This window comes from Metarhizium brunneum, chromosome 1, assembly GCF_013426205.1.
Source record: "Metarhizium brunneum chromosome 1, complete sequence".
NCBI classification, from domain to species: Eukaryota; Fungi; Ascomycota; class Sordariomycetes; order Hypocreales; family Clavicipitaceae; genus Metarhizium; species Metarhizium brunneum.
In genome coordinates, this window is record NC_089422.1 from 6,111,442 (window position 1) to 6,138,937 (window position 27,496).

General features: G+C 52.9%; 10 protein-coding genes across 10 annotated transcripts; 6 read left to right on the top strand and 4 right to left on the bottom strand.

Annotated features, from left to right (window-relative positions):
• Positions 1-3,279: 3,279 nt before the first annotated feature.
• ZRT3 (Zinc-regulated transporter 3) lies at positions 3,280-5,015 on the top strand (the record flags this gene model as incomplete). Its single annotated transcript, XM_014693204.1, has 3 exons — positions 3,280-3,349; positions 3,417-3,547; positions 3,606-5,015. The coding sequence occupies 3 exons, from the start codon at positions 3,280-3,282 to the stop codon at positions 5,013-5,015; spliced, it is 1,611 nt and encodes a 536-aa protein (XP_014548690.1).
• A 450-nt stretch (positions 5,016-5,465) lies between these two features.
• On the bottom strand, positions 5,466-7,024 carry sfc2 (Transcription factor IIIA; the record flags this gene model as incomplete). Its single annotated transcript, XM_014693203.1, has 2 exons — positions 5,466-6,880; positions 6,946-7,024. 2 exons carry the CDS (start codon positions 7,022-7,024, stop codon positions 5,466-5,468), a joined length of 1,494 nt encoding a protein of 497 aa, XP_014548689.1.
• A 358-nt stretch (positions 7,025-7,382) lies between these two features.
• Positions 7,383-8,037, top strand: rpb6 (DNA-directed RNA polymerases I, II, and III subunit; the record flags this gene model as incomplete). The annotated part of the gene is made up of 4 exons (XM_014693202.1): positions 7,383-7,420; positions 7,498-7,764; positions 7,822-7,941; positions 8,001-8,037. 4 exons carry the CDS (start codon positions 7,383-7,385, stop codon positions 8,035-8,037), a joined length of 462 nt encoding a protein of 153 aa, XP_014548688.1.
• A 1,958-nt stretch (positions 8,038-9,995) lies between these two features.
• Positions 9,996-10,553, top strand: G6M90_00g018530 (uncharacterized protein; the record flags this gene model as incomplete). The annotated part of the gene is made up of 2 exons (XM_014693201.1): positions 9,996-10,079; positions 10,215-10,553. 2 exons carry the CDS (start codon positions 9,996-9,998, stop codon positions 10,551-10,553), a joined length of 423 nt encoding a protein of 140 aa, XP_014548687.1.
• Positions 10,554-11,057: 504 nt separating this feature from the next.
• Positions 11,058-12,044, top strand: ESD (S-formylglutathione hydrolase; the record flags this gene model as incomplete). The annotated part of the gene is made up of 3 exons (XM_014693200.1): positions 11,058-11,726; positions 11,783-11,887; positions 11,961-12,044. The coding sequence occupies 3 exons, from the start codon at positions 11,058-11,060 to the stop codon at positions 12,042-12,044; spliced, it is 858 nt and encodes a 285-aa protein (XP_014548686.1).
• Positions 12,045-12,786: 742 nt separating this feature from the next.
• mesA lies at positions 12,787-15,382 on the bottom strand (the record flags this gene model as incomplete). Its single annotated transcript, XM_014693199.1, has 3 exons — positions 12,787-13,206; positions 13,262-14,506; positions 14,573-15,382. The coding sequence occupies 3 exons, from the start codon at positions 15,380-15,382 to the stop codon at positions 12,787-12,789; spliced, it is 2,475 nt and encodes an 824-aa protein (XP_014548685.1).
• A 2,981-nt stretch (positions 15,383-18,363) lies between these two features.
• rlc1 (Myosin regulatory light chain 1) lies at positions 18,364-19,051 on the top strand (the record flags this gene model as incomplete). The annotated part of the gene is made up of 2 exons (XM_014693198.1): positions 18,364-18,559; positions 18,630-19,051. 2 exons carry the CDS (start codon positions 18,364-18,366, stop codon positions 19,049-19,051), a joined length of 618 nt encoding a protein of 205 aa, XP_014548684.1.
• A 2,389-nt stretch (positions 19,052-21,440) lies between these two features.
• DNJC7 (DnaJ subfamily C member 7) lies at positions 21,441-24,016 on the top strand (the record flags this gene model as incomplete). Its single annotated transcript, XM_014693197.1, has 4 exons — positions 21,441-22,110; positions 22,211-23,372; positions 23,431-23,663; positions 23,706-24,016. 4 exons carry the CDS (start codon positions 21,441-21,443, stop codon positions 24,014-24,016), a joined length of 2,376 nt encoding a protein of 791 aa, XP_014548683.1.
• Positions 24,017-24,419: 403 nt separating this feature from the next.
• On the bottom strand, positions 24,420-25,049 carry NUT2 (Mediator of RNA polymerase II transcription subunit 10; the record flags this gene model as incomplete). Its single annotated transcript, XM_014693196.1, has 3 exons — positions 24,420-24,786; positions 24,854-24,956; positions 25,010-25,049. The coding sequence occupies 3 exons, from the start codon at positions 25,047-25,049 to the stop codon at positions 24,420-24,422; spliced, it is 510 nt and encodes a 169-aa protein (XP_014548682.1).
• A 422-nt stretch (positions 25,050-25,471) lies between these two features.
• On the bottom strand, positions 25,472-26,376 carry SDR1 (Short-chain type dehydrogenase/reductase; the record flags this gene model as incomplete). The annotated part of the gene is made up of 3 exons (XM_014693195.1): positions 25,472-25,647; positions 25,726-25,955; positions 26,030-26,376. 3 exons carry the CDS (start codon positions 26,374-26,376, stop codon positions 25,472-25,474), a joined length of 753 nt encoding a protein of 250 aa, XP_014548681.1.
• Positions 26,377-27,496: the final 1,120 nt, after the last annotated feature.

Below are 27,496 nucleotides of genomic sequence, written 5' to 3' on the forward strand. Positions count from 1 at the left end.
GCAGTACAGATAAGGCCGTGAGGGTTCTGTTCTTCCCTCGTGGCAAGATTACAAAATGCATTCAAGCTTATTTCTATCCGAAACACGAGTGGCATGTCCCCCCTTGTTTGGAGATCATTTCGTCTGATGCCAGGTAGATTTGTGGCGGGCGTACAATACGAAGAGAAGGTTAAGCATGTTTTTCGTTTAAATTAAGCTTACATACCTTGATGGACAGGTTGTGGTTTTATTCGTGCGGATGGGGAAGACGTTTGTTTTCAGCTTGAGTGGTTTGTGTGATGCGAGAACCTTGATGTCTTCAGCTGATGGGTCAAAGGTTCCGCCAAGACTTGATTTTGGATGCGTTGTTTTTGGACGGAATTGGCTTGGACCGCATGAACCGGATTATGTGAATTGCTATTGGAGCAATGCAGCATGCCACCAGAGGAGTAGGGGGGTTGCATGGACGCAGTCCGCCGGTGAGATATAACTACGTATCGCCACTTGCATCAATAGTATGTTGTTGCAGCGTCCCATCCAACGTAATACATTGCCATATTAATGCGATGTATCCCCGCGGCTGGATGAGGAGCATGCGCCGTTGAGTGGTGGCTTCTATTTATGAGGAAGGTCATTCATGGCAGTCTAGCTCACCAATTATTGCACCCTCTTTTCCGTCGTTTTGGCATCACGGGCTACTTACCATAAAGGCTTGCAATGCTGGGAAAACCATCCTCATTGTCCGGAAACATCGACACAGGGTGCTTGGCGGCTTCAATTTTCACCTACACTCACGCCGCTGATTGCTGATCCAAGCACACACCGACTTCCCGTCATCCATGATGCTGGGCAGAAACGCACAAGGGGTGCCGCAATAGTTGGTTATTGTTCAAGTTGGGATGAGAGTCGAATTCAACTCGAGGCATACGATCCCCTCTCATATCCATCAAACTCTGGCCGACGGTTTATGGTGCGACTCAAAGTTCCGTGCTTGGTCGATGAACACGAGAGTTACGACAACTTACGAGTACGTTCTGATTGCGAATTCCATCTCACAAGAATTCGTGTGTATGTGCCTCACGTACTCGGAGGATGGCAAACACGCACAAATGCTCTAGCCCAAATTTCATTGTCCTTGGGCGCCAGGACATCAATGACTGCGGCTTCGCCCACATCTGCCTACGTAGCGGTTGCATTCAGTCGAGTCCTCAACTCACTCGCCTTTCTCCAGAACAGTGCCTCCCTATGCCTCCTTGAGCCATGGAAGGAATTCAAAGTTGGGTTTTCGGAGCGAGGAAGACCGATGCGATATATTCCCTCAGGATTTGATTCACAAGTAAGTCGCGGCTTACACCTAATACCCACAAATCTGCAAATCCCATGGTTAGCTTGAATTCATCTGTAGCCGTACTGGCCAAACTGAAGCTACAAAGACAAGCGAGTGGCCAGATCAACCCGGAAAATGTCTTCCGCCATGGGGCCCTTCAACCACGCACCAATTATTCCTGGTTGGTTTCGAGGTCTGGCTGAGGAGCCAACGAGAACATGTGATGACTTGGCAAGTTGAATCGGAAGCATCACCAGGGTCCCTTGGTTTTAATGAGTCTGTTTGAGACTTGGCCGTCCCAAACTACCTAGGTACCTATCTTAGGTAGGTAGGTGGTGGTTGAGCATATTCGTCCTCTCAAAGCAAAAGTCAGTAGCGGTACATCACCTGCCTATGTGGCAGGCTCGTCTCGAATGAGGCTCACGATGTGTCGCGAGATGCTGCATTTCCGTAGGAACCATTGTCAGATCATAGAAGGCGCGGGATCATCTTCCTCGTGACGGTGTAGAAGGTGGAGCTGATGCTCCCATGGATGTCCCATCTGCAAGGGCCCCCGGGTATCCAATCAACCTTGATGGTTGTCATTTTCCTATCGCGGTGTTTTTGTGGAGAATATGCCCGTCATAGCCCAATGACACATCCTGCATTACGCAGTCACGTGTAATGCATAAGTCAGAAGGACCAGTGCTGCGACTGTAGTACTAACATCCAGCAGGATTTTGACCCTGTTCAGGCTCCCGCTAATGGCGTAGTGAATTCTTGCAGGCATTGTCTTGCACTAAATCAAGTAGCGTCTACACTACTCCGTACTCTGAACTTGGTGGACAAACATTAAAGCAATGCATGTTGGTGCATGGGTCATGTGTTATTGCTGCTGGCCTGGGCTGGCAAAGGATCGATTGATGCGTCTCGGTCATCTTGCATCTGGATGCACGGCCACATGTACATATGTGACAACTGACGGCCTCGAGAAAAACATAGATATATTACTGCCCCGTGCCCAGATATCCGTATATTTGATATGCATAGATGCAGATGTGTTTATCGAGGCCGCAATGATAAGCTCGCTTGTGTCAGTGAACAGCCAGCCAGCCAAGAAATCCTGTGTCACATTGGCAATGACGCGGATCGGCGAGAACCTTTATGGCCAACAAAGCTCAACATGTGCCTCCGTCCTTGTGGACTTGAGGACGATGGATACCTTATTGCCGCCCACTCAAGCAGATCCTCTGGCCTTGTCGTTTATTTTTATCGCAGTACTACTGGTCTCGTGCTGACAAAGGAAGGGACGGATCCGAGTCTGAGATCAAAACGTCAGGCATTATCAGTCGGCAGCGTCGCCTTCTCTTTGTCATCCCATCCATCTGCTCCGTATCTCCGTATTGTTTTCCTTCCCATTTCCCTTTACTTCCTTTCCCTCCCCTCCCCTGCCTTGCCTTGGCTTCCTGCGATCGATCCGAGGTCTCGAGTGCTACTAAAGGGAGGTCCTGCCTACTTCGTCAATTTCGTCAACAGCGGTCCACCATCTTTGCAAAATCCCGCTGGGCCCTCCAACTTCCCCGGTCTTCCAGCTAAAATCCCAGTTGCCCCCCTGGCTTGGGCCATAATCCCTGTTGTTGTTCCGTTCTATTTTTTCCTCGTCTCATAAGTCCATAACAAACATTGTACATCTTTTGCCGTCGCTTAAGAGCTTGAGCTGGCTGTGCTCCCATACGCACCGACTACGCCGTCAAAACGACTCCATACACCAGCGACGCCACCAAACCTCTGGTCTACTGGATCCAGCTATCAACGTTGCCAAGTAGAAAAACTTTGACTTTTGCCCAACTCTAGTCCTATATTGACCGCTAAGACGATACGTTTCTCCATCATCATCATCCTTCGCTTGCACCGAGTCCCCTTATATGGCCGCCTGAGCAAGTCCCAAGAGCTGTCATATCCCTGGAGGCCGAAGCTTGGAGCAGTCGCTAGCCATGGAGCTGGCTGCGGGAGGATTTGACAATGACACCCGAGGGTGGATTATGAGCGTGGTCAGTGGCATAGGTACGTCGAGAAGATGCATCATGGCATCAGCTATGTTCTCGAGATGATTGCTCACCCTACCGTATAGCATGCATCTTCGGCGCCTCCATCGTGTGCGTCGACTTCATCGTCCGTCAGTTCCCAGGAAAGCGCAGCTTTCGCATCCAGGAGAGCAACATCTTCCTGGCGTGCTCGCTTTCCCTGAGCTTCGGAGTCATGGTACGATTCATCACCGCCGCTCCCGATTACATGAGCATATGTCAGCTAACTCGTCCAGATGTTTTCCGCACTGTACAGTATGCTGCCCGAATCAAGGGACTATCTGAGGAAGGACGCCTGGGCCGATCAACCTGCCGGCTTTGTTGTCATGGCTTGCTTCATTGGAGGCTTCATTGGTATCCAAGCCGTGTCCCGCCTCCTACACAGGCACATGCCGTCGCATGTTGTTGATTGCGACCACACCCACGATAACGCAACCCCACAAGACAGCTTCTCGTGTAACCACAGTCGCAGACAGTCCAGAGTCAGCCGAGCACGAAGACGGCTCTCCCGTCCCCGGTCCTCCCATAGCCACGCGAAGTTGGATGCCGGTCATGACGCGGAGAACGGAGTGGCGCTCGCAGGCGAGACAACACCTTTATTACCGTCGTCCATCGAGACGGACAGCAATGGCCACCGAAATCCATTGAAGCGACACGCATCCACTAGAGCTGATGGAATGTCGCAACGCCCGACCAGCCCATTATTGGCCTCGAGAGGCCATGCAACAACTACTGACTTGGAAGCAGCAGCTCGTCGGCCGTCCATGTACGAGGTACAGAAGCGCGTCATGTCCTTTGTCAGAGACACCAAGTGCAACTGTGAGGAGGAGGGGTCATGCTATGGTTACACAGATCCATGCGGACAAGAATGTTTCAAGCACCTCTCTACACGCTCGCAAAGCGGCCCTAAACATGCTGCTTCACTTCGAACCACCACCGGACCCTTCTATCTACACTCGGGCTCTATCTTTCATGCCGGTCATGGTCACGATGATCCCGACGCATCTATAAGCCCCCTGTACCGCATAAGCAGAGCTACTTCTCGCGAACCTCTTTTCTACCCAACAGATGAAGAAACCCCTGACCAGGAGGAGCATGGTTCATACTGCTCCTCTACGGAAGAAGGTGATCTCGAAATCAGCCAACATCACCACCATGTTCCCACAAACGCCTTCCTTTCTATTGGTCTTCAAACATCCATTGCTATAGCTCTTCACAAGTTCCCGGAAGGCTTCATCACATACGCAACCAACCACGCCAATCCTACCCTCGGCTTCAACGTCTTCATGGCGCTCTTTGTACACAACATCTCGGAAGGATTTGCCATGTGCTTGCCCTTATATATGGCTCTCGGATCCCGCTGGCGCGCCATAGCATGGTCCGCTGTCCTCGGCGGCCTGTCTCAGCCCATGGGAGCCGGCGCAGCAGCATTATGGTTCAAACTGGCGCAAAGGTCGAACATCACCCCGAATGCATTGGTATATGCCTGTTTATTCGCTATTACAAGTGGAATTATGGTGAGCGTAGCGTTGCAATTATTTGTAGAGGCATTAAGCTTGAATCACAACCGAAATTTGTGCATCTTTTTCGGGTTCCTAGGCATGGCTATTTTAGGGTTGAGCAATGCGTTATTTGCGGCACATTGAGGACTAACCACTTGGAGTGGCTGACGAACGAAATTCATGGCAGTAAACGGATTATGAGTATGATTGGCATAGAGGAGTTTTGGTATAATCACAAAGGAGGCGGATTTACGGCCTCTTGTCTGCTGGGCATTGTTACTTCTTTTTTTTTTTGGAGTAGAGTATTTTATTAGCCTACTATGATAGAATGTCAAATCTTATGGTTCAAAGCAATGAGTGCTAAATGTAGGCGCAGTGCAGTCACAGCCGAACAGCTTACAAGGTGTGTTATTTTCTCAATGTTTCTATGTATCATTAGTTCATTATCATGTACTATTTCTGGAGCCAACGCCATATTTTTCTTCATGAGACGACAAACAAATCCATCCCGGGGAGCCCTACAGGGGTATCAGCGACCAGCTATTTTTCGCGTTGAAGGCAAGACGCCATGTTCAACATCAGCTAAACAAAAGTCTATAATCTAGCAAGATTAGGATCAATGTGCTCCTCGTGCGATGAGTCACGCGCCAACAGCATAATGTTGGCCTCATCCTCAAGCCACTCGTCCTTTGGGGGGCCGTAGTCCATCTGGGCGGCAAAAATTTCATCCTGCGCCGTGTCCTCGGGCCACGAGGCGTGGAACTCCTCTCTCCCTAAGGATAATTCATCGTCCCCGTCATCCAGGTGCAGGAAGGGGGCAGAGTGACTTGGCGGGTCGGGCTGCTGGTGGCCATGAGACAGGTGGACTTGGAGATCGTGGTAGCGTTTGAACCCCTCGTTGCAGTCGGGGCAAAACACAGTGTGCTTGGCTTGGTTTGCGAGGCCGGAAATCTCGTCGATGAAGGCGGTCGGGCTCTCGCTGGGGCTGCCTGGCTTGGGCAACTTGGGGCGCTCGTGGCCGAGGTGGATGAAGCGGATGTGGTCGTCGAGGCGGACCTTGGTGCTAAACTTGGCGCCGCAGCCTTGGTCGTTGGTCCAGGCTGCGAACTCTGGCCCCGAGGGCGTCACGTCGCCGCATACGAAGCGGAAGCCTTCGTGGGCTGAGCGGACGTGGGCCTTGAGGTTGGACTTTTTGGTGAATTTCTTGTTGCAGCCCTCGTGGGTGCAGGCGTGTGTCTGGCGGTCCTTGACGGTCTTTCCGGAGTGGTACATGTCTACGTGCTGGTCAAGCTCCCAGCGTGATGAGGGCTTGAAGTCGCAGAAGAGACAGTTTTGGTGTTCCTTCTTCAGGTGGGCGTGGAGGAGCAGTTCAGTCGTGAATCCCACGCGGGTTTGTGTGCCGTCTTCTTCTGCTTTCAGGCCGCACTCTCCACACCAGTATTTGATTTCTCCGTGTATCTTCTCCCGGTGGCGTTTCAACGCCGGCTTCGAGTCGAATGACTCTGTGCAGTCTTGCTCAGAACAGGCGTATGCCCGGATGTGTAGGTGTTCTTTGCGCACATGCTTTGTGAGAGTTTCTCTTTTTCGGAAGCTCTGTCCACAGTCTTTGCAGCGGAATCGTTCGGCGCCTTCGTGAACGGCCTGGTGGCGCTTCAATCTGGTGCCTGTAACGAAGCTTTTGCCGCAGCCCGGGACTTGGCAGGCGTATTTGCGTTCGTTTGTGTGTGCTGCTTTAATGTGCTGCTTCAGGTGTTTATCCTCTATGTAGTCCTTATCACAGTCATCATAGGGGCACTTGAATGGGCGGGAATTGGTGTGTGAGTTGAGGTGGTCTCGGAGTCTGGCTGGCCGGTTGAATGCCTTGGTACACCCTGGCCATGTGCAGGCTAGAGTTTTGAGGTCTGACGGGAACTTGGCTCTTGGCGTAGTTGCTACGGTTGCAGGTGACTCGGCGTCTGCCATTGAGCTCGGTGATTCGGACGGTGTAAAGTCGTCATCACCATCGTCGTCTCATTTGATTGTTAGAATTGGTGCGTGCGTTTGCATGGACGGGGAGGAATGCATTTTTACTCACACTGAGGAGCACAGTCTATGTGCAGTTTCTTTACTGGGGAAGCTTCAATAGCCTCCTCTACGGGCCTTCGCTTGCTCATTTTTGTAAGAAATTGCCTGAGCAAGTCAATATCGACATTGTCATATTGCAAGGTGCCATGTTGAGAAGAAGCGGCAGAATGCATGCAAGTTAGACCAGGCGGTGACAAGAAATTTTGTGGTGGGTGACGACCGATAAGCCAAGGTGAGCTTCGGTCAGCCTATCAGGCCCCCCACTAATGGACGTGAGTGCGTCGGGGAAGCTACGGCAAAACTTGCCCAAATCTTTCAAGTGGAAGGCTGCAATTTTTACAAGGCTGATTTGCAGGAACAAATAATAAGAACCACAACGCTACGTTTGCGGCCTGTTTCCGTTTCCCACATTATACGCGCGCGCAAAATTCCAAAGGTTTTCACATCATGTCTGACTTTGGCGATGACGATGTTGGCGTCGGCGGGTAGGTTTCTTCGCAAAATTTCACGGCAATATTGAGGGTTGCCTAGAAGCGCAGCGAGCTAATAGCACGCGAAACAGAGACGAGCCCATGCTTGAGGAGGAGGAGGTTACCGAGTACTACGACCCCGAGGTTCTAGACAATGAGGACGGCGAGCGTGGTGAAAATGGCGACGATGCGGATAATGTTGTCGTTTCCGGCGACCCTTCGGCAGCTGCCAATGCCGTCAAGGCTGGCGAAAAGTCCTTGAAAGATAAGAAGATTCCCGAGGCAGATCGGACAACAACTCCCTACATGACCAAGTACGAAAGAGCACGTATTCTTGGCACTCGCGCTCTGCAGATTAGGTAGGATGATGGTTGTGAAGTCTAGCCAGGATACGCAGGCTAATGAGCGATGTGTAGCATGAATGCGCCAGTGTTGGTGGATCTCGAAGGCGAGACCGACCCCCTTCAGATTGCCATCAAGGAACTTCGCGAGAAGAAGATTCCCCTAATTGTCAGGCGATATATGCCTGATGGCTAGTGAGTGCTAACTTGAATGGAGGCTCGTGCTGGAATTCAGACTAATAGCGTGCGAACAGCTACGAGGATTGGACATGCGAGGAATTGCTGCAATAGTATGAACACGCCGGGCAAGCAAACGGTAATTCGGTCAAGGGCGAAAAGGGAACAATTCACCAAAATTTGCGTCAAGCTGCTGCCATACCAGACGATCACTTCAGCATTCTCCCTAATCCAAGCCAAGCAGGCAGGTCTCTCGGGCGTCATTTATGATTCATGAGCGCGGCGTTTTGAAATTTGGTCGAACGATCACAAATAGGCATTAGATAAAACCCAGAAGAACGGGCGCTTTGGTTATTGGGCTGTGCCGTCTGTTGCAGGAACGAGCCGTTATGGGACGTGTTGACAAAAACAGAGGAATAGGGTAGGCATCTGTGGCAACATGCCGTCATGGATCAGCCAACATCACACAGCGAGAAGGTAGTAAATGGAACTTTGAAAGAGAACAATGCAACATGTCGCGCCCAACGATGATGATTGTATCGTGTGTGCGCAAGCCTCAAGTTGGAGAGGTTTGCAAGATGTTATTCAAGATTTTACTGATATTCAATGTTAGAAGTCTTGGCTGCGGGAATACCAGGCGTTGGCATAATAACTACAGGCTAAATCAAGGAAAATATATTACTTTGGAAATTTTGTCCATAATATATGAATATATACTGTCAGATATCATGGGCTACGAAGTTTCAAGGCAGAGCCGCAATCATGCAAGAAATCCAAGAACACAGACAGGCAGGTACTTTGTAGATACATGCTGGCCTGGCCAACAGCAAGAGCTTTGTTTACTGCCTTTCCGACGAGCTGGCGCTCCCAACCTCCCATTGGCCAAGAGCAGAAACTTGCATCACAAAAAGCAAGGCGGTGCGGCAGACACGAGGTTTCCAGCAGGACGCAACATCGTACAACCTGCAACATGCAATGCGTAACAGGGAGGGGCCTTATCATCGGGAAGATTAGCCGACGCTGAAGTCTGAATTAGGGAATCCTGCTTGCGTTGGCGGGCAGCGGCAAGCGGCAACAATTGACGTGAAGACTGTTTACTCTGTAGGAACCAGGCGCAGAAGATGAAACGCCGTGACATCAGCCAAGTGCCACAAGATGGGCTGGCCAGAATGACTAACTGCGTGCCGCAAACGCAAGAAAAAACCAGCTGCCGTGGGATGATGATCAATTGCCAAGAACGCAGACGCCCTAGATTAGGGGGTCTGGGGGTTTGATGATTGTGCCGAAATCACGTCGAGTTCGTGTTTAAGCCATGATCGACGTGGTTGGCCTCGGTGAGGCTTAGGGGCCAGGCTCACTCTGAGTGGATGGAGCAGCTTTGGCCCCATGGCGGAGACATGACGTCGTTGCTGGGGGCGGCATTCGGATGCCGTTCCAGGCAGGCAGGCAGGGTCCATGCCCACTGCTTGCCCTTGATGTTGACGTTATTCCAGGCGGACGTTTGGACACGGCTAGCGTGCCAGTGGGGCAGTTTCCCGCTAAGCCCCTCAAGGACGATCCTGCTTGGCCAGATGCAGCAAACAACAGACTGAATAGACCAACTTGACGGCCGTTGCATCTTGCTCTGCTGGTGGCTCTGGCATAAAACAGCCCAGGAATAGAAGTCCGGTAGGCTGGATTGCCTTTCATCTCATCGTCTCCATGAAACAAAGCTGGCTGCCAAGTGCCCTGTACTCACTGCCCTTTGTGCTATATAAGAGGCTGGGCGCCTCAGTGTGTAAAGCGTCTGGTTCGTCTGATCGATGGCGGCTTTGACTCCCTTGCACCCCTGGCTTTTGCAGCTGCACCCGCCTGCGTTTCTGATACACCAATTGGCCGCTCGACCAGACCCAAGATTTCGATTGGCAAGTCACACATCAAGGGTTCTCGGCTGCTCCTGCCTCCAGCACTCCGGCCATCTGATTTCTTGAAACATAAATATTTGACAGCTGCCTTCAAATTTATCCATTGCGATTCACACACCTATCCTCCAATCCTTCCTCGTCTACGGTACACCATTTAACAACGTCAAGATGAAGTATTCCGCTGTCGCTGCTATCGTCTCTTCGGCGGTTGCCGTTTCTGCCTCTCCCGTTGAAAAGCGTGCCATTGGAGGTGTAAGTAATTGCCCTTGCTGCCCAGTCGACTTCTTTTCTTCTTTGCACCAACTCGCTGCAAAAGCGTTCTTGCAAGACCTCAAAACAGCACTCTTTTTTTTCTTACTTATCCCCTCATATACTAACACCCTTCAGGTCTTGCTTTGCACCGGCGCCAACTCCACCGGCACTTGCAAGTATTCTGTGTACGAGCTCAACAAGTGCCATCAACTCACGGAGCCATTTTACCAGAACACCAATACCTTTGCCGTCGATGGTGAAAATTTCTACTGCTTCCCCAAGCTCGTCAACTGCACCGACATCTGTACGAGCCCTACTGGCTGCACATTTGGAGCCGTCGACTACAGTTACGAACACAAGTACAACCTGAGCGCCATTTCTTGGGACAAGTACATTACCAGTTTTCAGTGCGGCATGAAGCAGGACCCGCAAACAAATAACAACGGCTCCTCGTCCAAGCGGTTCCTGTCATGATTCTTTTGCGCATACCACACCGGACGCTTAATACTTGATGGGTTTGGCGGCAGCAAACCCCACAAACATGGGATGTTTGCGGGGGAAGCTCGGCATCGCGTGGCATGTATGCACAACAGAGAGCACATATCGGTAATGGGGCCAGCGGAAAACGTCTGGCGTAATGGTATTATTATACCCTGCATTGTAATGGGCAGCATGTAGATTAATCAATTGGGACATATTTATTTTCATCATTGACAACCTGACGGTTTCTTCAGAGCATTTTGATATAACATTCAGGTTTATGACGACATGGACATTGTTCGGAGAGATGCAGCGAAATCGGCGGGGTCGGAATCTCAACCCCTCCATTGAAGCTCCCAAGGTGGGAGGAGGTTTCAACCAAGCTCTATAAAACCAGGCCCAATTGTCAGTCCAACAACATCCATCCCAGCCTGCAGCCTGTGTAACAATCAAATCCAATACTAGTATATCTTTTCATCACCTGCAAATATCCCCAAAATGGCCTTCACAACAAACGCCACAATCGCCTCCTTCAACGGTCGCATCCTCAAACTCACCCACCAGTCCAGCAGCACCTCGACGCCCATGAACCTCAACCTCTTCCTGCCCAACACGGCATCGTCATCCAAACCGGCCCCCCTCCTCATCTACCTCTCCGGCCTGACGTGCACGCCGGACAACGTCACCGAGAAGGGCTTCCTCCACGCCCACGCCTCGCCGCTCAACCTCGCCCTCCTCTACCCAGACACGTCGCCGCGCGGCACCAACCTCCCCGGCGAGCACGACGCCTACGACTTTGGCAGCGCGGCGTCCTTCTACATCGACGCCACCAAGGACCCCTGGGACACCAACTACCGCATGGAGTCGTACCTCACCACGGAGCTGCCGGAGCTCCTCTTCGCCAACTTCAAGGAGCTGGACGCCCAGCGCGTCTCCATCACCGGTCACTCCATGGGCGGCCACGGCGCCCTCACCCTCTTCCTCAAGAACCCCGGCAAGTACAAGAGCGTGAGCGCCTTTGCGCCCATCTGCAACCCCAGCCAGTGCCCGTGGGGGCAGAAGGCCTTCGCGGGGTACCTGGGCGACGACAAGGCCGAGTGGGCAAAGCACGATGCCACCGAGCTGGTGAGGCGCTGGAAGGGAAATCTAAACTGCCTGATTGACGTGGTGAGTTTCTTTCTTTCGTCCCGAATCTTTGCCGCGGCGCTAAGCACAGGGTGTAGGGCACCGGGGACAATTTCTACAACAGCGGCCAGCTGTTGCCGGAGAACTTTGTCGAGGCCGTCAAGGGCGCGGGCGTGGATGGGGTCAATGTCCGCTATCACAAGGTAAGTCGGCGCTGCTACCTGTTGTCTGGCGTGTTGACGCGCATGTTGTGCTAAACTTGGGGGGACGGGGCAGGCCTATGATCACTCGTATTTCTTTATTTCGACGTTTGCCGAGGACCATGTTCGGCACGCTGCCAAGGCGCTCGGGTTGCTGTGAAGGGGGAATATGACGGGACATTTTGAGGTTTTTGTGCTCGCTGTTTCGCAGGGTTTGGCTCTGGGCTCCGTATTACTGGAAATACATGTCGTACTTCTCGCGCATGTGGTGTCAAGTATTATAACGTGGGCTCATAATGCCAGGCCAGGGAACCCGTGTGCCCACGAGGCGGCTTCCCAAGAAGGGGAGCCCAAGGCTATTTCCACACGGAGTAATATCCAAACGTAATTTGTGTCTTCCCCAAGTAGAAAAAGTTCTTTGACTCTACTTTGTACACCGCCAAGCCAGTAGGATTCGCCTGTGCACAGGAACATCGCGTGGTCTTTCATTTAATGTCGGCCCTACAATGGAGCACCGGACTGCCTGGCAGGAAGCCTGCTGCTCGGCTGCTACAAATACGCTCGACAGCGCGCACTAGCACTTGACGTTTGCGAACAAAACCATGACGTGGTCAAACCATGTATCCTGCTTTACCAACTAGACACATTAGCTCTATTCTGACCCATCCAAAGCTGAAGCCTACAAGATAGCATAGCCCCATGCCAACCCATCAAGTCATAACCCGTGCCGTATTGGAATCCCATTAAAACCTTCCCCATCAATAGCAATTAAATGTAAAAATTGAAACCGTGACAAACGCCGCCCATGTGGTGATCTGGCTGTGAATCAAACGCACCCATGCAATGCCACCCAAAAACACAAATTTCCCACCCCTGCCCATACCACGATATTTTCCGTTTCTTTAGCTAATTCTCCGTTCGTAACTGGGACTGAGTCCTTCCTTCTCTAGCTTTGCGCGCATTTCCAAATTGATTTCCCTGCGAATGCGCTCGTAGGCCAGCTTCTCGAAGCGGCTAAGGCCCTTCCACCAGTGTTGGCCGGCTTCGTGCTCCGCAATACGACTGAGGAGCTCGCTCGTCTTTAGACGCACCTCGCGATCTTGGTGGAACAATCCGAGGGCGAGATAGAAGAGGCCGGCGTGTGACTCGGGTGCCACGTTTAGCAGCAGGCAGATCTCGTCGTAGGAATGTATACACTTTGAAAGCGTGAGGTAAATATCTTTGCTCTGGCTGGGAGATAGCCGTTGCATTCGGAGCCGGTCGTGCATGTGTGCCAGGTCAAGACCCTTCAATGGCCGAACCGTATATACCTGCGCGAGGTCCTGTTTACCGTCAATTGATGTACTTGACCATTGATTGGGGTGAAAAGATTCCTACCTGGATGTAGCTGTAGTAGCTCCGCGTGTTTCGCCAGCCCTCGATTCTGGTCACATTCCCGGCGAGTTCCTTATTCTTCGCCGCGTCATCTGGCCAGACATAACCGTGGCCGCTGGCCCCCGGAAGGCTTATATCTTGGTCCTCACTGCCAATATACAAGGCGCTTGCGCCATACACGCTCTCTTCAAACTGGGCTGCGATACGGGTGAATTTCGTGACCCAGTCTCTCCATTTGGCGCGAATCACTCTTTCGCCGTGGCGCACAGCAATGCTCTTCAGAATATCTATCATGAAAGCTCCATCGCCCGTCAGATCTTGGTTGTTATTTGCATTGCCGCTGGCCACGGTCGCCAATGGTGGATTCTGTTGCTGAAAGTACAACAACCCCTCCGTAACAGCGGCTGGCTCAATCTTGCTGCTAATCTTGATGCGGCCGCTCGGCAGATCGCAGAGAATGTCCCACCATTCGGGATGCATCTCAAAAGTAGGGTTGGTGACACCGGCAATAAAGCCAGGGACGTTTAAGAGATCGTCAATCTTGGTCAGGTCGGTGTAGGGGAAAGCGTGTCGAGTGAAGCCTCGCAACAGCCCACCAGACGCAAGAGCACATGCAGCCAGGACAGCCTCGGCAACCTCACCTGAAGGCATGTTGTGACCCAAGAAGATGATTCGCTTTTGTGTCAGTAACGCATTGACCAGGACAATAATGGGATGCGTGCCAGCTCCATTGGTTGTCAGGTGGGGATGAAGGGTAAATGCCTGCGGCGACTTCGCGTGTGGTTCGGAAAAGTTTTGAATGAGCTTGATCAGGGAGAAGTCGCCAACTGTCTCTGGCATGACGGCCGTAGGAACCTTGATTGGAATCGGAATTCCTTTGTACATGACTTTGCTCTCAAATTCGTGCGTATCCCTTGGGACTGAGTACAAGGCTTGGCTTCCACCCTCGACGTGAGCTTTCGTGCCGGCGCGAGATATCCCGCCCGATTTGACAGGACTTCTTGAATCCTCTACTTGTCCGTCTATCAATCCATCGGCTTTGTCCTCGGCCATTCGTATTTGAATCATTTGCTCAAACTTCTCGACAAATAGATCACGATTCTCACTAGCCAACAAGAGGTGCCTTTCGAGGATGCTGAGCCGGGGCATAAGAGACAAATCCATGGCATTGACGGCATCATAGAGCATGGAGAGGGTTTCGGGAACGGGAGACTTGAAATACTCTTCCAAGGCAAGTAAGAGCAGAGGCTGTGGGCCGCAACGGTTTATTGTTAGCTTCATGTGTAGCTGGAAAATAGTTGTCGCTCGACTCACCTTGTAAATGTGTAAAAAGGGATGCCTCGTACAAATGGCCATGGCTTTGACGACGGCACCACGCTTTACAGACTTGTCATGTTTGGTGTTGACAAGGTTCAATACATGAATCAATGGCGGGCCTTCTCCGCCCTCGGGTTCGCTGTCGGTGGATTCGTCGTCTACATCTTCATCATCATCGTCCTCGTCGTCAAATTCCTCCTCATCATCCTCGGATATGACCCCAGCCGCTCTATTTCGCCTCCTCCTGCGCATTTGTCTCCTCCTCTCCTTCACTTGTCTCTCGGCATCCTCTTCCTCTTGGCTGGTATCTTTGTGCAGGAAAAATATGGTCCAGTCTTGGTTTCGAGCGTGTGCCTGATCAGGGAGCATAAGCTCCGCCAGCATGTTTTCATCTCCGGTAATGGCGACTGGATATTGGTGTTCCATAACAGGACCTCTGTCAATGTCGAACGAGGCCACCAGGATATACTCGACATGGTTATCGGCTGACCCACGGGGATACTGCGACCTGAGCCTTCTCGACGACCGGGCATCGGCGTTCAATCGATAAGGTGCCGACAAGGACGAGTGCTGAGATGATGGAGCCAATGATGGCGTCTTGGACTTGGAACTCGGATCCGAGGTGCGGTCTGTCTCGGCCACAGGAAACTGGGGTGACTTGGCCTGACGGGAATTTTGGGACATCTGCGATGGCGATCGTGATGACGGGAATGAGGAGAGAGAGGCTCGTCGATTGGACAGGGACCCATTCGATCGATTGTTCATGGCGTTTTGCCGGTTCATGTACGGAAGGGCGGTGGTCATCATGATGAGTAACGGACGGACGTCCTATGCCAGCCAGATGATGGATGGGCGAATACCACCAGAACGAGCAATGGTGATGGCGATGGCAGTAGCCGTCTCGAGGAGTCCTCGAAATGACCGTCTCGTCTACCTGGGTATTCGACAAACAGTTGGCATGCGGAGATGGCCGACCACAACGCCCATATGCCGCCTCCCCCTCTGGCGCCAGTGGTGTGAACCAGAGGTTCGCGAGGACCTTGATGTTTCTACTTGTCGTTCGCTCTCGGCTCTGTGGCTATCCGACCCGAAACGTTTCCTAGGCAAGGCCAATGAGGGGAGCAGCGGGAAGTCAAAAAAGACGACAGCGGCCAGCAGCAAGAGGGCTTGGCTGTATGGAGCTGGTTGAGCTGGTTGAGCTGGTTGAGCCCGCAACGCCGTCAAGGCACGCAGTGTCTGCCCGCAGAAACACCGTCAATGTCAGGGAAGCCGACGATCTTGGAGATTGATGCGACAGGAACAGGTTCGGGGTGCCGAACAGGGGGAGAGGACCGGATGGCGACTGGCGAAGTGATGCTGGCGAGGGGGCAGTCACGGAGCAACACCGACACATGATCCGGAGACTATTGACGACGTCGACGTCGGGACTCGATGCACATCAGACGGCAAAAGTCGAACTCCTGAAATGCGGCCCAGGGGTCGCAGGGGTTGCAGGCAAACGGCGCCACTTGGCAGGTGAGGAGCGTCACTGGGCCAGTCGACCGACGACGACTGGAGTTGATGGCGGCCAACAAGCACCGCTTGCATCCAATGTTCAGGGCCCAGTCGTGTGCAGTCAATCGCTAGTCGACGACGCCGGGCCAGGGCTCGTGCGCTGAGTGGACGGGCAATTGGAGGCGGGCGGGGCGCGGATGGCTTGAGGCGCCACGCAGGACAGGCCAACGTGGAAAGCCATGAATTGACTCGGTGAAACTCACACAGACGTCGGATGATCATTCTCTTCTCTTCTTCTTCTTTTTCTTTTCTTTGGGTGCTGCTTTGCGGTTGGTGGCGGCTGGTGGTGTATGGCCGGCGTCTCAGGGCGGGTTTGAAACGTCGATTCTGCGCCCGCAGCCATCAGTCAATTGAGCTTCTGCAGTGTGTGTCTGTGACCGCTCTTTGTGCGGAGCGCACGCAGGCTTGGATAAGATATTGACCAAGTACATACGCAAGCAAGTACTCCGTAGCGGGTGCGGAGTACAGTCGGAGTACCAGACCAGACTTGACCTGAGAATCGTGCCAAAGCGGCACCTGATGCTAGGCTCATGCAACATCGGGCCAGGCAGCGCGCCGCGCCGCCGACCTTCACCCTCAACATTTAAGTGCTGTCTACCGACACCTCTGTATCAGAGTATCGAATGTTGCCGCACTCTGTAATACAATGTCGCATGTGCGGTCGGGTCTGTGTCTTATGTCAGTTTGAGGGTTCGAGGCTTGAATGTGCCCCTGGCGCCCGCCCCTGCAAAGAGAGGGTGACAAGAAGGTTGGCCATGCGCCGCCATTGGGTGCCCTTCCGCCAGGGACCTTTTCAGGGACCAGATGGGAGACGACATGGAGAGGCAAAAAGGGTCAATGTGGCCCACACCCGCCAACGATTCAAGAACCTCTGGCCCATTGGTGGGCGGAACCCCACACCACCAGTGATCTGACGAGCCTCCAAGTACTTAAGTACATACGTAGCAACCAAGATCAAGGGCTAAAACAGCACAGAAGGCAAATCTTGCAAGAAGCAGCACCGACAATACAGCGGGGAAATGCAAAGCCCACGCGCTTCTTGCAGTCGGGTTGCATGCCACATGGCAAATGGAACGTCACAAATAAACAAACAAACAAACAAACAAACAAGAAAAAAAAACAATCCGCTGCAGATGCAAACAGGGACGATGTGGCCGTTTTGCGCTTCTTTACGAGACACATGGCCGGCAGGGATCACCCACAGCATGGCAAAGGCTGGCAAGTGCTAGTATGTATTTGCGCGTATTTCCCCCAGGATACTCGGAGTGGCTTCATCAACGACGAAATTGTGTATGAGCGGGAGGCTACTTGCTCTTCCCAAAGGTCGACTGATTAACACCTAAGTACATAAAGTTACCTAGGCATGTACATATGTACATTGTACGGAGTAGGCCTCTTTTTTTTAAGTGGCTTGCCCACTTTTTTTCGCCAACGGGTGAAAAATACAGATTGCCGACTTAAGCCTCAGGACCCAAGTAGTACTCCGCGCTACTGAGCTACTCTGTCCAGTGCCTTCATTGGCCATGTAAGCTTGTGGCTAGTTACAGCACCGCGCATGGATGCTCTCTGCGCCACTTGTGCCAGCCACATATGCCCCGCTGGGCCTGCAAGGCTGCCGTTGTTATGGCTCTTAATTGTTTACATTGGGAACGCAGACCACCGGCCGTCGGCGAATCGCCTCGCTTCGCTTGTTTCGCTCAGGCATTTTGATCACTGTCCTTCTCGCCAATACTCGAAACCGCATGCCACAAGGAACCAAAGATTGCAAAACTAGAGCTTCTCAAAGTTATTTCCCTCCTCTTTCCTATCGTTCATCGACTCCAATTCAACGTCCGCCGTTCCTTGAAACCTTGATCTCCACATAGATCAACACGTTCCTTGGCCAACCAACATCCTATCCTGGACAAAATCGCCGCGGTCAGCATGGTAAGAGCTACGCATGAAGCCGTTGAGGCGCCCCCAAATATACTGCCTTTTAACACCTCTCTCATCATCACCAGTCTGTTTCAACATCGTACAAGCCATCTCCATTGGGGTACGGCTCGCCTCCATCACGCAACTCACCCTTCCGCCGGCCAGAATCTCCAGCATCACCATCGCCGTTACGACATACAACACCCACCAGTTCTCCAACTAAGACTGCTTCACTCGCTACGCCGTCTCGTTTTGCACGGCCGACTACGCCTACAACTCCGACGAATAGTTGGACGCCGCGGGCACAATCGCCGGACACCATGACGCCTTCATCACCACATAGGTCATCTCAGCAGACGAGCGTGTCTGTATCACAGCCCCTTGCAAGCGGAAACGCATTATCACAACTACAGCCAGCACAGGTCAGAACGCTGAGGGACGGATTCCAGATTTTAGATCGAGACTGTGATGGCATGGTGAATCGCGAAGACGTCGCTGACATGTTGAGCCAGTTGGGTGCGTTTTGCGATGATGATGGACTCGGGGACGTCAAGATCTGTCAGTTGAGCTAATCTTGCCGGTGTAGGTCTTCCCAATAGCGCGTCTGATGTTTCACAATTTTTTCCTCCATCAAAATCACAGACCATTGCATTGGCGGCATTCTTGAACTCGTTAGCAGAAACATTATGTCAACTTTCGCCCAGCGCGGAGCTGCTTTCGGCATTCTCCGCTTTTGATGACGATGACAGTGGTCAGGTAGACTGGGCCGAGCTCAGAGACGCGCTGCTCAACACGGCGCCGGAACCTGGCGAGCGACCTCTGGCTGCGGCTGAGGTTGAGCGTGTCGTCAATGGCTTCACCGGCCGACGAGCCTTCAATCGAAACATCAATGCGCAGTTGGGTGCCAAGAAGGGTGAGGTGTTCAAGTATAACGAGTTTGTCAACTCCATCATGGGATCTAATGGGGCGTCGGAAGGATCGTCGCAAGAGAACTCGGAGGAGCAATAATGTCAGGGTGTGCGTAGAAGTCGAGAAGCCACCGTCTCTGAGAGGTATTGATCGTTTTGATTTGCGCGCTTTGCGCTCGTGCGTTGGGATAAGCGATTGCACAGGACTAGTCCGTACGGAGTACTAGATGTATTTATGATAGGCATACGGAGCACACACATTGTCGTAAACTTGCATCAAAAAGGGTCGTTGGACACGCAGTCTTGGCAACGTTATTGATGTTTGGTGAAATGAGCGGGATGCCTTAGTCCCCATGACTTTGCTCTCTGAAATGAATGAACAGCCGCTGGGGTGTTGAGCCTGTTTGATGAGCGAGGGTGTTGACGAAATTAAGGACAAGGATTGGATCAGGGCCTGGAGCACTCGAGTGGGCAGAGGGGAGCTGGTCAAGGGCGCGGCGGGCAGGCTCACAATGGGACCTCCCGCATTGTTTGGGGAAGGCACAACCGGAGGGTGGTGTATTGGTGCAACCTGCGCGGCATAAAATTACAGGTTGAGAGACGAAGGAAATTAGACGAACCCTCTAGTCCGTAATCGGTCGTCTGCACAGCTTAGAAAAGCCATCCAACAGATGCTACAGACGACCTTGTCTAAGTCGGGGCATTTGAAAGAGAAAAAGGAGACGGGGCTACGAGCGGTTGCCTAGCATACACTGTACGTAGCACGGCGTAATCGGTGCTTGGGTTGGCGGTGCGGTACGGAGTATGTATGGTGTTCTGGTACTCCGTACATTGCGTGCGGCTATCAACGTACCAAGCTCCCGCTGTCACAGTCTGCGCAGGTGCGAGTCGGGGCCGGCTGCAAGGCCGATCCGCCCCTCCATGTCCTAAAGTTTTCTCCAGCCCACGTCACTAAGGAACTTTGCCGCGCCGGCCGGGCGCAATCTGAGCAACTCCTAGGTCGCGGCCCCACTGAACCTTCTAGAAACCTTGCTGGCTACGTGCAAAACCCCGTTAAGCAACTGCAGACTCGGCTCTGGCCCCCCCTGTAGGTCGCATGCACAAGTGAGGACCAGCCGCCGCCAAGGGCCACATGGGCACTGTGTTCCACCAGCTCGGCGTCACATCACCGTGATAGGATGGTGCTTGCTTGGGCAGCTGGGAGACGGGCAGGACGGGATGCAGGCAGAGTGGTTGCTGATACAACAATGCGGGTGACTGGCTGAGGCGTCATTCTACAGTGCCATCATTGGCAGGCAGAAGAAGGGGACCAAAAGGCAAAGGCTGGGGGAGGACCCAGAGGGACGGCCGACTCAGCGGGATGCAGCACCGTGAGGCGACATGGAGGCAGACATGGACCAACAGATGCTGACTTGTGCAGTGGTCAAGTTGACGGTACGGAGTACAATACGGAGTACACCTTTGTGTTTCGCGGCCAAAAAAAGAGAGAGAGAGAGAGAGACGTTGCCCCTGTCTTGCGGGGGTTGGTTGATACCCCTGACCAGACTTCACGATATTGGTATTTCGAGTACAGTGGTTGTCGATGCGAATGACCAAGGTCCTCGAGCATGCGAGACATTCAAATGTTACCGGCGCTCCGGGGCTCGTTAATAACTTGCGGAGCATGGAAACGAACAAAAGGATAACACGTAGCCATGTCCACCAGCGCAGTGAATCGCTGCTCTCGCAATTTTCGATTCAACCGCCCAAGTGAGGTGACGGAGCTCATGCTGCCACCCCTTGTCCGTCAGCCTCCATTTGCCTCAATCAATCCATCTCTCTCCAGTCTGCAGCTCTGCCTCGCCTCCATCCTCCGTCCAGTTGCCAGGTCACAGGTTGGTTGCGGCCCAGTCAAACCCGTCAAACGTGGCCCATCACTTCTGAGCATTTGATAAATCGCGGGCTGGGATTTTCTCGTCCCTCTTCCTTTTGCCGTCTCTTTTGCTCCTTTGCGCCGCCTACGTTGCTCTTGCTAACCTTGCGCACTGCGACGTCAGTTCTGGTCAGGGCTTTTTTTTTTTCCTTTTCTCTGCCAAGTTTTCTTTCTGCTTCTTTTGCTCTCTTTGCATCCTTGGACCTCCCGTTCTCCGTCGACAAGAAACATCCTGCCCCAACCACGACCTCCGTTTTTGCACCGAACCATCTTCGATCGGCCATTTCCCAGAAACAATCAATCAATAGCTTGCTGGATCTCCTCGGGACGGGCCTACCGCCTCCTGAAGCACCGCGCCACTGTGCTGACTGTGCCTCGTCCTGCTGGGCTGCCCACGTTACGTACCTTTTGGACTTGGGCCCCCTTAGGCTCTTGGTGCTCGGTTACAGTGCCACCCACCCCCATCCGAGTCCTTTATCCGGTATATCCTTGTGTCGAGGCTCGGGACCGCCCTGCTCCATCAGGTTTGGCCGTCCCGCTCTAATACCGCAGAGCCCGTTTTGGAGCTGGCTAGAAGATGAAGTTCTTTGGCGGGAGCAAAAAGCAATCGTCCACCTCGACCTCGTCGTCAAGGAAGCATACGCCTAGTTCTAGCGTTGACGACCGCGACTTCTTGCAGCACCAGACGCACCCACACTCGGAGCCTGCGTCGCCCACAAAGGGCTCGTCCAACAATAAGTCCCCCTCCAAAAGAAGCTCACGGCCAGTCTCGTACCGGGAACCCAAGGACCCTGCTCCTGAAAAGTCGTCGTCCTCCTCCTCCTCTACACCCCGCCACGCGAGACTTTCTCGACACTCTACTGAGCCGTCGTCTACTTCGTCCTCGCGGCGCAGTAAATTTGACCCCGACACGCATCCTCTCAACTTGCCACCCGAGGAGCGGCGTCGCCTGTCCAAGTTGTCCAATTCCACCATGAGCGATCACATGGACATTGACCGGGAGCCGGTCAACGGCGCCTCGTCGCCTGCCTCGCAGCCGCAGAGTAACCCTTCGGCCCAGGCGAACTTCTCGGTTCCTATCCCAAATGGAACCCATCACAATGATGCTCCTGCGCCGCCACCACACAGATCTAACCCTTCCAGTCCGGTACCGACGGCTCTAGACGACGCCGAAGCCTACAAGGCTGCGGGCAACAGGTTTTTCAAGGACAAGAATTACACAAAGGCTATTGAACAATACTCCAAAGGTATGACCATGCGTGACGGCGAGATGTCTGCGCCATGCTCATCTATCCTCCCTTGTACAATTTTTTTTTTTTTTTTGCTGACTTGTTTTCTATTCACTAGCCGTCGATCTGTTCCCTGACTCACCCACTTATCTGAGCAATCGTGCCGCCGCTCGCATGTCCAATGGCCAGTATGCGGCTGCCCTCGAAGACTGTAGTCGCGCTGCCGACCTCGACCCCCAAAACTCCAAGATTCTGCTACGGCTTGCTCGTATCTACACTTTTCTGGGTCGCCCCGAGGAGGCCATGACAACCTTTGGTCGCATCACGCCCGCGCCATCCGCCAAGGACATGGCTCCGACCAAAGAGATGATGTACCACGTTGACACAGCCAAGCACATTCTAAAGCAAGGTACTGGTGTTACAATGGCTCTCCATGCTATAGACCAGGCGGAGCGCGGGCTGGGACCTGGTGTCCTGAAGCCTCGCAAGTGGCAGCTCCTTCGCGGCGATGCCCATTTGCTTGTTGGCCGCGAGAATAATTTGGGTGAAGCACAAGGCATCGCGATGGCTCTGTTACGAAACAATGCTCAAGACCCTGAGGCTCTAGTACTCCGCGGCCGAGTTTTCTATGGCCAGGGCGACAACACCAAGGCCATTCAGTCATTCCGGATGGCCCTCACCTGCGACCCAGATTATCGTGATGCCGTCAAGTGGCTCAAAACAGTGCAGAGGCTAGACCGTATGAAGGAGGAAGGTAATGTCGAGTTCAAGGCTGGTCGATTCCAAGCCGCCATCGAAAAGTACAGCGAAGCTCTTCAGGTTGATCCCAACAACCACAGCATTAATGCCAAGCTTCTCCAGAACCGCGCTCAGTGCAAGATTAAGCTCAAGCAATACAACGAGGCAATCGCCGATGCTGAAAAGGCCGTCAGCCTTGACCCGAGTTACCTCAAAGCCAAAAAGACCAAGGCCAACGCACTTGGTCAGGCTGGAAACTGGGAGGAGTCTGTTCGGGAGTGGAAGGCGATTCAGGAGGCTGACCCTGAAGACCGCACTATTCCCAAAGAGATTCGCAGAGCCGAACTTGAGCTGAAGAAGAGCCTACGGAAGGACTACTACAAGATTTTGGGTGTAGAAAAGGACTGCGGGCCGGATGATGTCAAAAAGGCCTACCGTAAGATGGCCATCAAGCTCCACCCTGACAAGAACCTGGACGATCCAGATGCCGAGGCCAAGTTCAAGGACCTGTCAGAAGCCTATGAAACCTTGAGTGATCCTCAGTAAGTTCAACCTAAAGATGTGTCATCCAAGATCAAGCATATACTAACCCTCGCATAGGAAAAAAGCTGCCTATGACAATGGCGACGATCTCATGGACCCTGCAGACATGTTCGGTGGCGGCGGCATGGGTGGAATTGACCCCGAGATTCTGTTTAGTATGATGGGCAACCAGGGAGGTTTTGGTGGAGGCGGCTTCCGATCCGCCGGAGGGTTCCCTGGAGCTGCAGGAGGCTTCCCAGGTGGTGCTCAGTTCAACTTTGCCAACGCCGGCGGTGGCCGATCCCGGGGCGGTCAGTTTCCCTTCCAGTGACCACCAGCTCAAGACGCGCCAGAGAGTGAGGAGGAGGAGGAAGAGCAGGAGGCAGTTCAGTGGGACACAGACGCCAGCGATTCTCGGGACGCGAATGTCCCTGAGGATCATGCCACAGCCAAAGAAGAGCTTATGCATGAGTATCAGCAACGCCGCGACGCCCGCAACAATCTAGTTGATACACTACGTCAGTATGGCATGCTGGTTCTGGCGGCCGTGGTTTTGTTGCCGCCACACCTTGCCGTTGCCGCTGTTTTCTGCATGTTACTGGTGTATATGTTGATGAGATATGTTCGGCCAAGTAGCCGCACGGCGACGAAACCAACTGGATAGACCATGTTTTTTTTGGGGGGGAAGGCCAATACGCAGGGACGCTCGTCGCATGTGAACATCTACAAGGCGTTATAGACCATTGTCAAAGTGATTTTATTAATTATTTGCTCCCTGTTGTTCAATTCTTTTTTGTTTATCTGGAAACACAACAAGACAACAGCAGTCTCAGCTGCGGTTGAGGAAGCACATGACTCACGGGTTTCACAAGGACGGGTTATTTCCAACGGTGGATAGAAACGCGCTTAAACAATGACGTGTGTATATTACACCAGTTTATGTCATGCTAAAAGACAGTCCAAGTCAAATTCATTCATCGCGGGGTATCATAGTGTCTGTCTACTCTTGCTCCTTTTGCCGTCTGCGTCACAACCGCCCATTCATCCTGTTCGCTCGTAGCCCGCCCTCATCTCGTGCCGTTCCCCGGCGCGCCTGTAGACGAAGACGCCGCGGCGGCAGCAGCACCAGCACCATTCACCTCGGGCAGCGGCCGGCCGCCTGTCTCGCGCACAACCCGCTCCACGTCGGGCCTGAGCTCGGGCAGCGCCGTCGCCATCTCGCGCGCCAGCACGTCCCTGAACTCCCCGAAGGCGTGCATCTTGCCGCGCATGAGCTGGTTCCCGCGGCGCACGAGCTCCACGAACTCGCGCGTGTAAATGTCCGGGTTGCGGCCGTTCTCGACGTACTCGAGGAGTTCGGGCGGGACGGACGGCAGCGACGCGTTGCTCGACGTCGTTGCGTGGAGGGCTTGTAGGCTTGCCGAGAGGGTTTTCCTGCACGCTGTCAGACTGAGCGTTTTCTTTGAGGGGGGAGGGGACGAGGGCAGCCAGGGCATGTCACATTTCGTTGGAGAGGACGTCGCGGCTGGGGCGGCCGGTGGTGTCGTAGGTCGAGACTTGGACCATGATTTGGTACAGGTCTTGGATTACGTCCTTGAGCTGCTCTGCTCGAGGTTAGAGGGGGGGCCGGGTGTGGGATGTATCGGGGTTTGCGTACGCTCTAGGACGTCTTGGTCTAGGCGGTCGACTGGTGCCATGGTGGTTTGTCGGGTTGGGAGAGGTGGTTATGGGAGTTGAGGTGCGAGATGGCGGGCAACATGTTGGTTCTGGAGGTTTTGGAGGTTGAAGGGGTGGGGCGGCGGAGTGGGCACTTGGCGGAGACAAGACAAGAGAGACGGGACCGGTTTGCCTGCGGTGTAAGTGAGCGTTGGAACGGGCGATTTATGAGTGCCATGATGCAAGTTTCTCTTGTGGGTTAAGAGGGAAATTGGGCGGAGCTTCATCAAGTTTCGGATATAGCAAGGATAATAGGCGGCAAGCACGTTCACTAGTAAGAGAGATAGACACGGCCAATGTGTTCATGAGCATCTGCTGCATTTGATACTTATTAACCGTATCCCCATACGCCGTATTTCCCTTGTCAACTACCCTGTTGATACATGATACTGCATATTACCAATTACCTAGTAGTGTAGCCACCGTTAGCAAACAATGTCTGGCCTGTGATCCAGCCACCCTCCGTGACGAGGAAACGGATAATCGGTGCTATGTCCTCGGTCTTGGTGAGGCGACCGCCGAGAGCTTGGCTCTTGTGGAAAGCAACAGCCTCGGGAGACTCTTGTGGGTAAAAGAAGGCTGCGTGTACAATTGATCAGTTTTTGTCTTGTTTGTCTAACAATCGGCTGGTTTTTCAAAAGCAAGAAAGCGACTCACGAGTATCCATGGGGCCGGGAGCAACTGCGTTGACACTGATTCCGCGGGGCTGAAGCTCCTTTGCGACGCCACGGGTGAAGTGTTCAACTGGAGCCTTGGATCCGGCGTACGAAGTGTAAAAGCCGGTAAAGGCAGCGAGGAGGGCCGTGACAATGGTAATCAGCTTGCCACCGTCCTCGACGTTTTTAGCGCCGGCCTTGAGAATGAAGAATGCAGATTTGGAATTGACCCTATGCCACGTTAGTCTCGCCAAGAGCTGCATATAGGATTGAGGGAAACATAGGAATAGTTGGGATTCGCGTACGCAAACATCTCATCGTACTCGGCTTCCGTAACATCTTGAATTGGCTTCTTGAGCACCTTGCCGACCGTGTTGATAACAATATCAATCCTCCCAAAGTCCTTCTTCACAGAGTCAAACAGCTTGTTGACGGCAGCCTCGGTGGTGAGGTCGGCTTGGTAGAACTGGAACTTGATGCCAGGGTACTTCTGCTTGAGCACAGCTTCGAACTTTGTGGCATCTTCCTTCGACTTGGTAGAGTTGTAATGCAAGGCCAGGTTGGCTCCAAGGGCAGCGAGCTCTTTGGCAATATCGGCGCCAAGATTCTTAGCTCCTCCGGTGATGATGGCAGTCTTTCCCTTGAGAGACATTGTGCAGAAGGTGTATCGAAGTGAAAAACCAGGATAGTGTAAGATTTGTTGAGTTGAGGGCTGTCTAGTGAGTTTCGAGCTTTCCTAAGCTTTCCCCTCAAAAGAATTCAGACAGCTCTCCTCTGGCCTTTTATACGCCGTTCCATGGCTGTCAACTTGCCTGCCTGCGGGCCGTTTTCAGTTTCCAAATGGCATCAGAGTTTATCGGATTTCAATCCTCCGAATGACAGGCTTAGCTCCGTGACGTGCTTCAGAGCCCCGACCAGGAAAGCATGAGTCGGGAAACCAAGTCCACAAGGCAAGGCATAATACCTGCTCGAGGAGACATCTCAGAATTTAACTTCACTAGATGCGCCTGTTGCAGACACCTCTTTAGGAAAGGAGCCGCATTGAGGATGCTGGTCGGAGCGTTTGAGTTCAAAGGTGGCGCATGAAATCAAGTCTTGATTTGTTCCGGCCAATCCATATCCACAGGCCCTCTGCGGCGGTTGCTTCAAGATGCATTGCCTCGATTTGGTTAGAGCGCGACATTATTTGTCCCGCCAAAAGATGGATTGGCCTTGTGGCAATTCAACCCATTGAACGATCGTCTTGGGCCCATGGTACGAACCCAGCAGCCTCGGGCTTGCACGTCAAGCTACCTAGGTAGCTAAGGTCCGTTTGGGGATGTGACACTGATTGGATGGAGCATAATATCCAGTGGCAGGTACAACGTGTCGTTCGTGCCTAGTACCTCAGGTACCTGCATGTCGCTCCCGATGGCATTCTAGGTTACGTGTTACTATATGTTAGTGGTGTGTATAATCAAATGCTTGACGGGAGGCGACACATCCTTGTCAAAGACTGCAGCCCTTCTCGTCCTGTCCTCTCTTGCGGGCTTGAATCCAGCCTTCTCCATTGAACCCCTCACCGTCGTAACGCCACCACTTCGCGGCAGTGCTGATTCCCGAAGGAAACACAAACCATAACATATAGCTTGCAACAGGTACGGAGGACACGATGTGAACAAAAGAAAGCACTCGCTTGGTGTTGCACACCTTGCAATGTAGTGGAACGAAGAAGAGACATTGCTCGTGACTTGGCCGGGTTTCCGGCAGGAACTGACTGTGTTGTGTCCTTG